At 45.3% G+C, this 14,139-nt stretch overlaps 1 protein-coding gene and 1 long non-coding RNA gene across 12 annotated transcripts in view; one reads left to right on the top strand and one right to left on the bottom strand.

The window, feature by feature from the left end:
- Positions 1-11,714, bottom strand: part of Atxn7l1 (ataxin 7 like 1) — a 235,748-nt gene extending 224,034 nt beyond the window's left edge. For 8 of the 9 annotated variants that reach the window (XM_046464117.2, XM_046464116.2, XM_046464113.2 and 5 more), the window contains exons 1-2: positions 11,508-11,714; positions 10,934-11,002 (exon numbers count right to left, since the gene is read on the bottom strand). In XM_046464117.2, the coding sequence (XP_046320073.1) occupies positions 10,934-11,002; positions 11,508-11,688 (250 nt within the window). In that variant the 5' untranslated portion in view covers positions 11,689-11,714. The remainder of the gene's footprint in view (positions 1-10,933; positions 11,003-11,507) is intronic. The other variant, XM_058585515.1, reaches the window with a different exon arrangement.
- Positions 11,715-11,909: 195 nt separating this feature from the next.
- The window catches only part of LOC124106531 (uncharacterized), a 30,097-nt gene continuing 27,867 nt past the window's right edge, over positions 11,910-14,139 (top strand). For 2 of the 3 annotated variants that reach the window (XR_009228608.1, XR_006856088.2), the window contains exons 1-2: positions 11,910-12,347; positions 13,317-13,461. This is a non-coding gene — a long non-coding RNA (uncharacterized LOC124106531). The remainder of the gene's footprint in view (positions 12,348-13,316; positions 13,462-14,139) is intronic. The other variant, XR_009228607.1, reaches the window with a different exon arrangement.

The raw sequence follows: 14,139 nt of genomic DNA on the forward strand, positions 1-14,139 counted from the left end.
GGGCTCGTCTTTGCCTTTAAGTCTTTTGTCTCATCCATGGAAAGTGGCAGCACTCAGTTGCATTCGAGTTCTCTGTGGGTCCCGTCCTGCTTCTGCAAAAGATGGAGGACACGGTGGCATGGGGGAGGGGGAAGGGAAGCTCATAAGGACAGGGCCTGAGTCTGGGAACACAGCTAATAGGATTCTTGTTTGTGGGTAGGCCATATGGAACCAACTTTACCAAAAAGTGACCAGGGCCACTTTCCCAATGTCTCATTTTCTTCCTGCTAGTCTGGGGCAGGAAGAATCAAATCAGCAGCCAGCAGGCGTCACCTGAAACCCCACACAGAGGAAGTGACTAAGTAGGAGAGAGGAAGAATGAAGAGGGAACACATGTCAAAGAGTCCCCTAGTCTCTGAACATGACGGGGAGCAGGGAGGAAACACCAGCTTTTTTGGGACCAGCAAGGCCATCACATATAAAATGCTCAAGTGGCCTGGTTAATGAAGAGCAGGTGAAACCCAGAGTCACAGAGCTGATCACTGCCACATCTCCCCATCCTCGTGTGGGAGACACATTCTGTGTGTTTCTCAGCCACTCTAAAGAATTTTCTTTATCACTACCCCTCAGAGCCAGTGACAACTAGGGCATGCTGTGGCTGAAGAAGGCAAAGGACTTTCACACCCACTTAACAGGCATATCACCATCAAAAGGACACCTTGAACGTGGTGGGTATTGAAAAGCTATCTCCACTCCATCATCCAAAGGAGAGTGCACCCTTCATGAAAATACTAACAATCCTAACACCAAGAGGCAAACTGAACAGCAGCCTAGAAGATGTTCAAAAGGGGGAAAAAAGAGAGAAATCATCACTGTAGATAGATGTCCCTGGAGTTGCCTGGCAACCATCTTTGCTAACACCTTCTTCCAAAAAGGAACAGTTTGCATCAGCTCCTGTGATTTCCCTGAGGCCAGAACTCTGGCCACAGAGGCCCCAAAGCTGGGACCCTGGGATAAGAAAGCCTTTCATTGACAGGGCCACCCAGGGCCCCCTCAGCTGGCCACAGGCTCACAAGGGAAAGACAGCTGCTCCATCTGCACTATTCTGCTTACAGGGCATGCTCTCCCAAGCAGGGCTGGGCTGGATGAGGCAAGCCAGGTGCTCAGGTGCAACATTTAAGGTTGCATGTGAGTGCCTCCTTAAGCATGTGTTTTAGGTGCCTGTTTGCTTCATCTTAGTCTGAATCTTACTTCCCAGGATGACAGACATTATATGATACTGGGATTGGAGTGCAGCCTCTGGAATGACCCTGCCTCTGGGTTCAAATTCTGGCTCTGCTACTTTCCAGTTATATCACCTTAAGTAAATCACTTCACCTCTCTGGGCTCCAGCTTCCTAATCTCTAAAATGGGGTTAAGTATGGGATTTGTGTCACAGGGTGCTCGTAAGGGCCGAATGAGAAAACACACATTTAGCCTGTGCCTGGCACTAGCCAATGCCCAATGAATGGCAGCTAGGATTGTTATTTTAAAACAACACACACACTGTTCCCTGAGAACCCCTCGACCTAGACCTATGCAAGCAGAATCTCTGCAAGCAGGCCTGGTATCTTTGCTATCCAAAAGCTTCCCCAGGGATTCAGGGTGGGCAGGGTTGACAGCCACTTCTCTAATCAGCGAGCAAATTTCAACATTCAGTTACCACAGTCCCCGGAGCAGCCAGTTTGAAATGTGAGTCCCTGGTTCCTGTGCTTCACTCTGTCAGTAGTTCTGGGTCAGCATGACCGCAACCTAGGGGCTGGGATTCCAAGTGCCTAGGCGATACCCTGGGGTCCCAGAATAAACACTTTGTAAGACAGTTTCACTCTTGGAAAAAAAAAATACAGGGACCCAGGTTCAACTCCTTTTGCTTTTGTTCCTGGGATCCTTATAGAACCATGGATGTAAAAGATAAAAGATGCCTAGTGACCCTGGGCACACTCCTGAAGCAGCTGGGACACAGTCTGTCCCTCGGAAAGTGACAACTCTGGTATAGCAAAGAAGATCCAAGTGCCTCATAAAAAATAACAATTATCATAACAAAAGCTTATATTATTGAGTGCCTACTGTATGCCAGAAGTAACTCATTTATTTTTACAACTCGGAGAGAGACTGTCATTCCTATTCTGAAAATAAGGAAATTAAGGCTGAATTTAAGACACAGCTAGGAAGTGGCAGAGTCAAGATTTAAATATTGCTTCGTGAATCTCTCCATTCTGCAATGCCGATGAACTTTGTGTGTGTGTAGTAAAATACACATAACATTTACCATCTTAGCCCTTTTTAAGTGCACAGTTCTGTGGCATTACATACATTCACAATGCTGTCCAGCTGTCACTAACATCCATCTCCACAACTTTTTCAGCTTCTTTAACTGAAAGTGTGTCCACTAAATATTAACTCCCCATCTCCCTCCCCACCCCAGCCCTGGCATCTGCCATTCTACTCTCTCTGAATGTGACTCCTCTAGGAACCTCATTTACGTGGACTCAGGCAGTATCTGTCCTTTTGCGGCCAGCACACTTTTTTTAAAAAAAAGAGCTGGATATCACCCTGATCTGACATGACCAAACTGGGAACAGGGTCTCAACTGCTGAGCATACCCTGCAATGCTGGACTGACCTGGTCAGAGCCACCACACTGGATGTCCTATATCTCCCCACCCCAGCTCAGGTGTGGGGGTGTGTTGGTGTATTGCAGCAGGTCACACTGCTCCTGGCTGAGGGTGTCCTTGCACTTAATGTTTGCAGATTCACAACTGGCTTCACAGAAGCAGGGAGACTGATAACTGCTTCTGTTGTTCAAAGAGCCCACCATTGACTCATTTTTATCTTCCCCATTACAGTGACCTGATGCCAATTCATCCTGTCCTGAGGAGACTGGATGAACTGTTTTATTTGGTTTCCTTTTTCTCCTTAAGCAACCTGTCCCTTAAAATCAACAAGTAGAATTGTGTTATGAAACCACAAGGATAAAGCATCTCCATAAAAACAAATGCTTTGTCCCCATCGGGATTCCAGCTTTACCTATGGGCCACTGGGTGAGCCAGGTCTGGCCTCTGAATGTGTAGGATCCCAGGCCTTAGCCTCACACAGCTCGAAGGAAGGAACTTCCAGAACTCTCATCATGAGCTCAAATGCCTTAGGGTCCAAATGCAGGTCCCTTTGGCAGAAGTGGCCAGTCTGAGTCCTGCCACAGAAGACAGAAAGAGAAAGCCAGCCAAACAGCACTAGCTGGGAGCCCGACATGGGCAGAACACTGTGCCGAGTTTTAGAAGACAGGCACAGAAGTCAGTTCTTGCCATTCTGTTTCTACAGTATTTGAAAAAAAAAAAAATCCAACCCACTGGCTAACGCTCTCCCTATCCAATCTATGTTTGATTACTGTCGTTACTGAATGATCATTGTTCCCAGATGTGAACACTGGGCCTCTTCAGAGGGTGGGGTCCTTGGATAGGAGGCATTTGACTAGGATGGGGTCTCCCTTTGTCGGCTAGTACCATTTTGTGTCTACTTCAGGACATCGCAAATGAAACAAAACGTCATAAGTGAAAGGTTACTCAGAGGACATAAATGCAAGCTACACAGAGAAGCATGCAGAAATAAATCTGCTTCTCTTCTCTAAATCAGTTCTGCAGCAGAAACAACAGGCTCCTGAGAGCCATGGCTGAAGAGTCAGCGAGGCCCGCCAGTCCTAAATGACACCGTACACCATGTGGCACAAACCAGAGGCCCTCTGAAGCGGACCTTCCCTGTCCTTCCTATTTTCCAGTCCTTAACATGGAAGTCTTGAAGCCAGCTGCTTGCTCTCAGCCATGTGCATCCCCATTTCAGACATATCCCATGGGTAATCAAACTGCAGAGGATGCCAGTGGTTCTTCCAGCCTGACTTTCAATATAAACTGAAATCTTTAATTCTTCACCATGGTGCTTCTGACATCAGGCACCAGCAGATAATAAATGCCATCATTATCAGAATTGGCGCTTTGGGGTCTCCTCTCCCCACAGTGAGAGAGGGCTGGGCCACCCAGAATGAGAACTTGCATCTCCCCATGGTCGCCACTGACTACAGAGGGCACCAAAGCTTTGGAGCAGTCGTCTTGTAAACCTTTGGAGGAGAGTTCCTGGAGGCCCTTTGGACCCTCCCAAGTGTAGCCCAGCACCAGTTACAGTACAGGCACAGTCCACAGTGCTGAGCAGTTGCTGAGGCTGACTTATAGATGACTTATCTAGGCTTTAAAACCAAGACATGCCGTTAGCGGAATATTCCTGTATTTTTCTCTATTTTGCTGGCTCCTTACCTTTCTAGCTTCACCAATGATTCCCTACCAGGGTGAGACTAGAGGACATTTGGCAATGTCTGTAGACATTTTTGGTTGTCCAAACTTGGAGGGGAGGAAGGAGTCACTACTGGAACCTAGTGGGTAGAAGATGTGGCTCAACACCCTACAATGCACAGGATAGTCCCCTCCAAAAAGAAGTCACTGATTTGAAATGTCAGTAGTGTCACTATTCTGTTATCTTCACTCTAACAACAGACTTTTTAGTTTCTAGAACATTCTGTATTCTCTTGTACTTTAAGCCTCCACACACATTGTTTCCTCTAACTCTACCCTGCCCCACACATGGGTACCTTCCATTCCTCTTCCAGCCTTTCACTTAAATAAAACAAAATTTCTCCAGGGAGGGCTTTATTGAGTTCCTAACCTAAACTGGCTCCTCTTGCCATGCTCTTTAACAGCACCCCCAAGTTTCCCTTTCAGAGCACTGATCCCAGTCACCATGACTTTTTAAAACTCTGCTTTTGCTGTTAGGAAGGAAGCTCCCTGAGGGCAGGATGTACCTTCCACTGCTGTCTCCCATGTCTAGCACAGTGAGCTCTCTCCCATTGGGCCAGCTCACTCCACACAGGAAGAAGCCAAGAAGACAATATAGAGTGTATTTAAAATTTAGCCAGACACCCAGAGGCTTAGTACATGCAGGCACCAAAAAGAGAATGTGGCAACTCCTTATGAACCAACCTGGACAGCTCTCTAAGATGAATGGAAACGGCAGGATACTAGACAGTCCTTACAGCTTTCCATCATTCATGTAGGAACAAGACAAAATTATACACGTATTTACTCAAATGCACACAATACTTTTGGGAGAATACACGAGCTAATGGGGTCAGGGTAAAGAGACTTACTTCCCACAGTAACTCTATCCCTTTGAATTTTATAATGTGAACACTACTTTTTTAAATGCAGCTCTAATGAATGTATGTAACAGTCTATATCTGCAGAGGTAAAATTTTATTCTCAGAGAATGAATGACACATGCTGAGACCCTGGCACAGTCCAACTTGTATTGAGGGCAATGCTGTGTACACAGAGTGCCCACCCTAACTTCCTGTTCTGAAAGGACCGAGAGCCACATTTTCTCCACATGGGAACACAGACACATGGAAATACCTGTGTGTATAAAGAGACTCATTTCAAAAGCTTTGTATTTTTTCAAACTAGATGGTGGGGCTGTCCTTTCTCAGCTTTGCTTGCCCTCAGCTCCACCAGTCGGATGTGACCGTAAAGCTTATTCATTTGCCAAGCCCTTATTTTGGGCTCCTTTTCATCTTTCCTCTCTACCACCTTTAACTCTCCCCATCTCTCCTTTCCCTCCATCCCAAACCCAGGGCAAGAGAAGTGAGAAGATAATGACATGCTAAAGTGGACAAATGTTGACACCCAAGCAAAAGGGGAGGAAGGAAGGCTCAATGCAGGATGAAGGTGAAACTAATGGTGGAAATGAGGTGGATCTGTGTCATCCCTGTCTTCCCATCTCTTGTTAACATAGATACAGAATTGTCTGTATAATGATAAAGGGAAGCTGGATGCAGCTTCCCATAAGTCTCCACAGCTCGTCCCTGGCTTTCCCTGGCTCAGGGAACACTTCCATCTTACCAGGTCAGCTGCCACTTTTCCTCCAATTTGCTCCCATCTAGCCATAACTACAGGATCCTAAACCTGAACAGAACATGTTCCCATGTTCCCTGCTCCCTCCTGTACTCCAGCCCAATTCCACCAGCCTCTCAGGAGAACATCAAACTTACAGTCACAGTAAGATCTTACGGGTCCAACAGCACAGTTTTCAATTGGAAGCATGGCACTAGTTTAATTGCATCAACCCAAAACATGTGGGAACACTAAAATGCAGACAAATGCCCAGAGTCACAAGTGTGGGCTTCCAAAACACCCAAACAAGGATCTACTGAGGTGTGGGCTTCCAAAACACCCAAACAAGAATCTACTGAGGTCATACTTTTCTCAGTGATAAAACAACTTATACTCATTAAAAAAAAAAGAAAAAAAAATTTAAACCTCTCCATTCCTGGCAGGGGGCGGGGTGGGGGGACTACGTAAACTCTTAAGTCATATACCTTAAAATGCCTATTTTTTTAGCTCTTGATAAAACTTATCAATGACTGCTTATTAGTGGTACTCCATTAAAAATGTTGATATTGCTCTATAAATAAAGTCTCTTTTGTCTTCATCATAGATTAGTTAAAAACCTAAGTTAATTAGAATAATAATTTTCTAGAACTAGCTTCATTAATAAACGGTGATAATCATAATAATAAAAAGGATAAAAGCAAACATTCATTAAGCACATCCTATGTGTTAAGCCCTTTCATATCATCTCAATCCTCAAAACAACCCTGTTTTTACCTCATTTTGTAGCTGAAGACACTTAAGAGCCTGCTCCTTATTTATGAATTGACTCCGTCCCCACCTCCATCCCCGCACCCAGTATTGGGGATTGAACTCTACAACTGAGATATATTCCAAGCCCTTTTTGTTTTGGGGCAGGATCTCACTAAGTTGCCCAGGCTGCCCTCAAACTTTTGATTGTCCTGCCTTGGCTTTCCTCAAACTGGCATTCTTAAAAGAAAAAATTGGTATTTCTTAACTTAGGAAAGAACTGGCAATCTTAAAAGAAAAAAAAAAAAGTTCAGGTAAAGCAATTAGAAATTGGGAACATCTTTCTAAATCACCGAGGGCTTTTTTCCCAATTAGCTTGGGGGAAAAAAAGTCCTCAGGTAAATCCACCAAGTGGAGGAGAGAAACTTATTTTAAAAGGTCAGCACAGAAGAATGGCCTTCCTTGGAATATTCTATCATAAACACAGTCCATGTGGTACATTAGACTAATAAGGTTTCTGGGACCCCTGCTCCTGGGAAAGCTGACAGCTTGATTGATCTAAGCTGCCTGAGGCCAAGGCCCTGCTCACTAGGGGAGACACATTCCACTGGGTTTTGGACTCAAACCCTCACTTTTTTTTAGAGCACTGAAGGCCACAGACCATTCATAACTATGTGCAGTAGACTATGCTTGTGTATGAGATGCAGTAATTTTTGCCACCAAGAAGTAAAAAACTGAGAAAATATACTCAATTATTCTTTATACTTCTGAAGGAGTTTCAGGTATTTTAAATGTGAGGGCTTATTTTATCTACTTTATTTTAAAGTTTATTTAGAAACAACTTGTCTGCTATAATAGCATCTCAAAGGCAGGTACATTCAATGGAGAAGCTCAGGTTCAGAGGTCTCAGAGGAGCCGTGGAGGACATTTAGTCCCACCCTCTTACTTTAGGAGAGAATAAGCCCAGAGAAGGAAATGTTTCCTTGGGCATATATCAGAACTCAGGAAGCTAACTCTGAGTGTTCTCTTTTTCTCTCTCCTTCTCTCTTACCTCCCAGGCTGCTCTGGAGAGAACCTTGTATAAGCACATCCAAGTATGGAATTAGTGACAACTTCTGCACCCAGGTGATGACCTGGCAAGGTTCAAACATGTGCAGAATTCTACTTGACCATAATTTTAGCTAACTTTGGATGAAATAATAACTTTGATGTGAAGACTTTATTATAGAGATTTCAAAGCATTCTGTTAACATTTCCTACCCGATAAAGGTGGGGAATTGAAATAAAGAAAGGTTAAAGGGACCTGGGATGGGAAAGGAACTATATTACAATAACCACGTCGTTATTTGAAAAGTCTGCAAATGCTTGCTATGTCTTCCAAAACTGTGGCCAGACAGGCAGAAAGCAAAATCATTCTTATTTCACATTTCTAGCCTAACTTCCCTTACTGAGCTTACATATTAAAAAAAAAAAAAAATCACATCACACCATTGTTCACGGCAACATTATTCATAATAGCCAAAAGGTGGAAACAACCCAAATGTCTATCAACAGATGAGTGGATTTTTAAAAAATGTAGTATATGTACAATGGAAACAGCCTGAAAAGGGAATGAAGTACTGATACTTACTACAACACAGATGAACCTTGAAAACACTATGCTAAGTGAAAGAAGCAGACACAAGAGGGCAATTATTGTATGCTTTCACTTACATGAGGTCTCTAGAATGGGCAACTTCATAGAGATAGAAAGTAGAACACGGACACCAGGATTAAGGGGAAGGGGGAAATGGGAAATTATTGTTTAATGAGTACAGAATTTCTGGTTAAGATGGTGAAAAACTTGCGAAATGGTAGTGGTGCTCATTGTACAACACTATGCATATACTCACTGACACTGAACTGTATACTCAGAAATAGTTGAAATGGTACATTTTGTTATATATATTTTACCCTAGATATCATATCCCTTTGTTTCTCAGTTGTAATTCCTAAACTTTATTTTATTCATTAATTGCCATTAAAGGCCAAATGTCTTCTCAAGACCTGCTAGCTGCCAACAGCAGCATGGTCAATCTATGTGTTTATATATACAGAGTCACAGACGGGCCATTTTGTGTCCTGCAGAGACCCATCCACAAACATGTGTCCAGTCCAAGAACTGCCATAGGATAACCCAACAAGTTGGCCCATGGCAAGACATGCAGCCAGGGTTACTGGAGATCCAGGCCTCCAAACACCCTGACATAGAGTATCAGATCAACCCTTACATTCTTCATGGCAGTGGTGGTGGTGGGAGGGATATGTATTCAGTATATATATATTTATCTACAAAGAAAACTGTGTGTATATATCAGAAAGACCATCAGGAAATACCCAAATCTGCCCATGAACAAAGAGATCAAGCCTGTGCATGGCCATTTTGGTGAAGTCAGCAATTGTATGTTGCACTGAACAGTGGGTGTCCATAATGCAAATGCATATAATTAGGAGTTAAGTCTTTGTACCTTTACAGGACAAAGGACATAATAAGCAGGATATACCCTTTGTGACTTCTGAGGAAAGGAGAGCTTTTCATTTTTCCTTAAAAGAATCCATTTCTCATGAGGCAAAGAAATCTGAGAACAAGAGTCTTTTGAAATAGAAGTGGGGGAAGGAGGGAAAAGAACATGAATTTTGTACATTATAGTCATAATCCATCACCCAGACCTGAGAAGTGCCAATCCTGTGCCATACCATGACCTCTACTCAACTTTAATTTAAAGGTTTTCACAACCTCATCATCTTTTGTGGAAACCTTGCCAGTGGTCTGATAACTCAGTCCTATAAGCTTTTAAAGACTTCAAGAGTATTCGAAGAAAACAATCTCTAGGGATTCTTTCCATTGGCAACACACATGGACATTTAGCACAAATAAGCTGCCACTTGTAAGAAGTCCACTTGACATCATTCCCTCGTGCATCCTAAACACACATGTCAAGATCACACTAAGATATTTAGAGGCAAACATCTTTAGAATAATGTTTTGTTCCCAAAGTGCTTAATTAGCAGAAACCTGCTAGAGAGCTGTCCTTGAATATGCATGCATTTTAACCTCCATGTTATTTTTTCTGAAGCACAAAATTTCCTCTCACTGGATGGTCAGGAAGTGCTTGGGAACAGAAAACCAACTGTCTTGGGTGTCAATCTGCAAAATGAGTTCCATTTTTCTAAGCAGGTTTCAATTGCCTTTTAGGGTGATGTTCTCTTTCATGAATGGTACCATTTTGGAGTTTAATGGCCTTTTCTCCATTCATTTTGGATTAGAGATGCTCCTATGGCCTAGTTATGTCTGAACTTTTAAAACACCTTCCCCCACCAACCTCTTCTGCCCCTTTGCACGCCCACCCCCATTATAGTCAATTATGTTTACAACACTTTAGTTAGCGCATTACAATTCACATGAATCCATCCACTTCTTCAGCAATGTTACCTTTGAAGTTGTTCCATTTGAAGCCCATAGGCCAGAGTTACACATGGTAGGCTTGCAAACCAGGATATGATTTATTTATGACAACCATGTGTGTTTGATGCCCAGCTCCAGCACACTTTACTTCGCTCACATGTCTCAGTCTGAGATGACCTATCTACTCATTGTGTTCCATTTCAGGTGCCATATTTCCATGCTGTGAAAACAGATGGGGGACCAACTTGGTGGGGAGTGCTGCACATACAGATGCCCCTAACACTGGTCACTACGTAACAATCTGTGATGGAACACAAAGTGGGCCAAATGTCACTTGCTGCAAAGGTTTACCATGTACAATGATTTTTCAGTGGAGAAGAGGTTACCGGAATGACTGACCATGTGGGGTTCATTAAAACTGTTGTGCATTTTACCCACAAGGAAGGCTGGAATGCTTGTGAAGGAAGCCCCACTTCTCATTTCAGGGATTTTGACCCCCCACCATTTGGCAAAGATGCTCCAAAGGAGAATGGTAGATATGCATCAGAAGGTGCAAACGTGGACTTCAACTGAAGTGCAGCAAACTTCTGCCTTCCACAGTCTCCCCCCCTGTGCCCCCCAGTTGTATTTATACTTTGAAAGAAGTTAAGATGAAGCAGTAGTCACCTGGGCGTGCTCAATTTTTGACAAGCCTTAGTCACTCTGTACCCAGCAGAACAATTCACATTATATTCCAAATCCTGTGAAGATTCTGCCACACATGCTAACACTAAAATGCCAGTAGCTCCACTTACCTTCTTTATTAAGCCTCATAACCTCCCTGCTTTTTCCACCCTCTTTTCCAGCCTCTTCTAAATCTACATCTGCAGATGAAAAAGAAAAGGAAAAAAGAAAATGAGGAAAAAAAGGGGGGAAAAAGCCAAAGTCAAGGGGGGAGGGAGAGTGTTTATTTGCAAACAGATCGATATAAATACTGTATATGAAAATCTTTCAAAAATTGACAATGCAACATTTTCTCCCAAGTCTGGGTTTCCATCTACCTGGCCCAGATAGGTACCAAAAAAACTATGCAAGCAGCAACAGAGTAGCCTTTTAAACAGATAACACCGTGGGGCTGCGAAAGCCCACCCCGCGGGCTGCCACGGGGAGCGGGGCACAGACAGACAGACAGACAGCCCTGGCAGCCGGGCCTCTCTCAGTGCACTGATGATCTGTCTCTGTGTGTATTTATTTAGAGAGAGAGGGAGAAGCATGGAGGACACCGGGGGCCACTCTCTCTCTCTCACACACACACTTTTTCCCAGTGGCTCTAGGTGAATGGAAAGGTTACAGGATAATAAAAGGAGGAGGAGGCGGTGGGGTTCTTACTGTCGGAGCAGTGTAATTTGGCGGCGTCGATCCAGGAGGACCAGGGTTTGCCCAGAAACGCCTCCGGACTGGGCACTTTGCGATCCAGTGTCGCCATTGCTCTTCCTTCTTGTTGCTTTTTCCCTGTTCCTTCGGCAGCAGCAGCCGAGAGACACGGGATTCGAGAACGCTCCGACGTCATCTTCGGAACGTTCCGACATTGAGTGTTCTGAAAGGGGGAGGGAGGGAGGGATGGGAGGAGGGAGGCGGAGGAGGAGGAGAGAGGAGGAGGGGCCGGCGCTCGGGAGCCCGGCCGGGCTCGGCTCTGCTCGCGGCACGCGCGGCCGCCAGGGGCAGCAGAGAGGAGCCCTGCAGCCTGTCCGCTCGCCGGGCGGCCAGCCCGCACGCCCAGGGAGGGGCTGCGCTGCCCGGCCACCGCCGCGTGCCGGAGCACCGAGGCTGCGGCGCTCGCTCTCGGGGCTCCGAGATGCTGCGGCTCCACTCGCCCACGCCACCCCGAGTCCCAGAGCCTGGATCTGAGCGGCCGGCTTGACTCGGGGCCGAAGAAGGGGTTGTCTTTCGTGCAGAGTTGCGGCCAGAGGACCCAAAGTTTTGCTTGTGTGTCCCTCCCTCCTCGGGTCCCTGTCGCCCACGTTGAGGCGCCCCTGTGGAGATCCTGTCGGCTTAATGGGTGGGAGCCGAGTAGGTGTGCACGTCCCCCACCCCACGTAGGGTGGGGACCCTGGTGACCTCGCGTCCTGGCCACCATCCCCTTCATCCTATCAGTCTCTGGTGGACCGTAGATCTTGGGGATTCTGCGGATGCTTCTGGGAGGTGAAATCAATGGGTCCTTAAATGCAGGTAAGTTGGGGGCAAGAGACGCTGTGCCTTCCTATCTCAGGCTGCGGGGCATGCAAAACTCAAAACTCAATCTGAGCCGCGGTGCCCCCGGGTACCCTGCGCGATGCATGCCCCGGGCTCTCAGAACCACCGTGGAGACTTAGCTCCGGGGTCACCAAAGCAGGAGAGCTAAATTTCTGTTCTTGGGAAATGATGCTAGCGGGCCTATCCCTGTAGCAGTTTCCTGCGCTCCCTACGGTGAGATGAAGGTGGCCAAGAATAGCGCAGGCATGCTACCGCCAGGAATCTGATACCTAGGAGGATTCGCTTCAGGCTTAACTGCTCCAACTAGAGAGGGATGGCTAGGTTTCCCCTGGAATTTGGACGTTCTGTGCTTTAATCAGGGTATCCCTCTGTCCCTAGATGTAAATAACAAAGACCTTAAAAAGTCTTCTGTCATCTTTTTGAAAATATTTTTTGTTTTTTAGAAAGTACCCAAACTATGTGGGCGCCCCTCCACTCACGATGGGTAATTTTTCCTCTATTTCACCAGCACTCTTTAGTTCTCACCAGTGCTGTTTCCCAAGTGCTCATCTGTCCCATTGCTGAAATATTGATTTAAACTTGCTTTAAATTGACTGAGTTCTGTCCTGGCTGTGTCATCTAAGGCTCTGGCACTTGGCATTCTGTGTCTGAAGGCCAGTGTTAGGATGGGTGATGAAGGGGGAGCTACGAATTTGCCTCAGCTGTGATGTTTGAAGTGAATAGTCTTATTTATGTCCAAGGTAGGTAAATCTCACTTGCTTTTGCTCTCTTTGGGAAAGGTTCCTACACAGAACTAAGGTGCAGATTTCACATTGTTAGGATCAGTGGTGGTAACAAATATTTATGATGTGTTGACCTCTTATGAGATGCTAAACACTGTGCTTGACATTTCCTTCCATCCATCCATCATCCATTCATCTTTCCAACCAACCTTATCTCTCATAGACCAGCCACTCTCAGGAGGGGAAGACATGTGAGATTTCTCTTGGACCTCACAGAGGTGCATGCTGTGGTCTCTGGAAGAAAAGAGGAAAGAAGCTTATCCACTCCTTAGAGAAACATGACACATGTACAGTGACTGGCCAATGTAGTAAGTGCTGTGGTCTCTTGCAGCTTCGCTTGTTCATAGGAGGAACTGAAATAGTTAGGAGTGATCAGAAAATATGTCACAGAGAGGATGGGCTCTGTTCTGCATCCTAGAAATTGGGAAGGATTTATAGTGACGAGATGAAGACTGGTCTTGCCGAGGAAGGGGGAAGATGATATCAGCAGAGGCTTCAAGTCTCTGCTGGTTTGCCTAGGATACCAGAGTTGTTCCTGGAGGTTTGGGGATGATGAGTTTTGCTAGCCAGGCCTGGGTCAAATGAAACACTGAGTGGCAGCCTCTGGTGTCTAGATCTTGTTTGACATTAGGGGGCCACTGAGGGCCTTCTGGAGATAAGTTAAAAATGTGACTTAAATTATTCTGGCTTAAGAGTCCTGGACATATTGGAGTATGGGAGCTGGTTAGAAAAATAATGCTGAAATGTTCATGGTATGAAGAGCTGGAACTTGAACTCTGGGGGTGCTTGCTGGTAGAGAAGAGGAGATAGTGTTAGAGAACTCTCTGAACAAAGCACCTGTCACAGGGTAGGTTGTTTGGCTGGATTGGGGAGAGAATGCATGAGAGTGAGTACCAGCAGAGGCATAAATAATCAGTATATCACTGGAACGTTTTCCCTTCCCATTCTGCTTTCTTTTTTCTCCACTATTCATGGTCTATTATGGT

The sequence above is a fragment of the Marmota monax genome, unplaced genomic scaffold (genome assembly GCF_021218885.2).
Source record: "Marmota monax isolate L192 unplaced genomic scaffold, Marmota_monax_Labrador192_F-V1.1 WCK01_AAM20220418_F8-fsc00065, whole genome shotgun sequence".
Taxonomy (NCBI): domain Eukaryota; kingdom Metazoa; phylum Chordata; class Mammalia; order Rodentia; family Sciuridae; genus Marmota; species Marmota monax.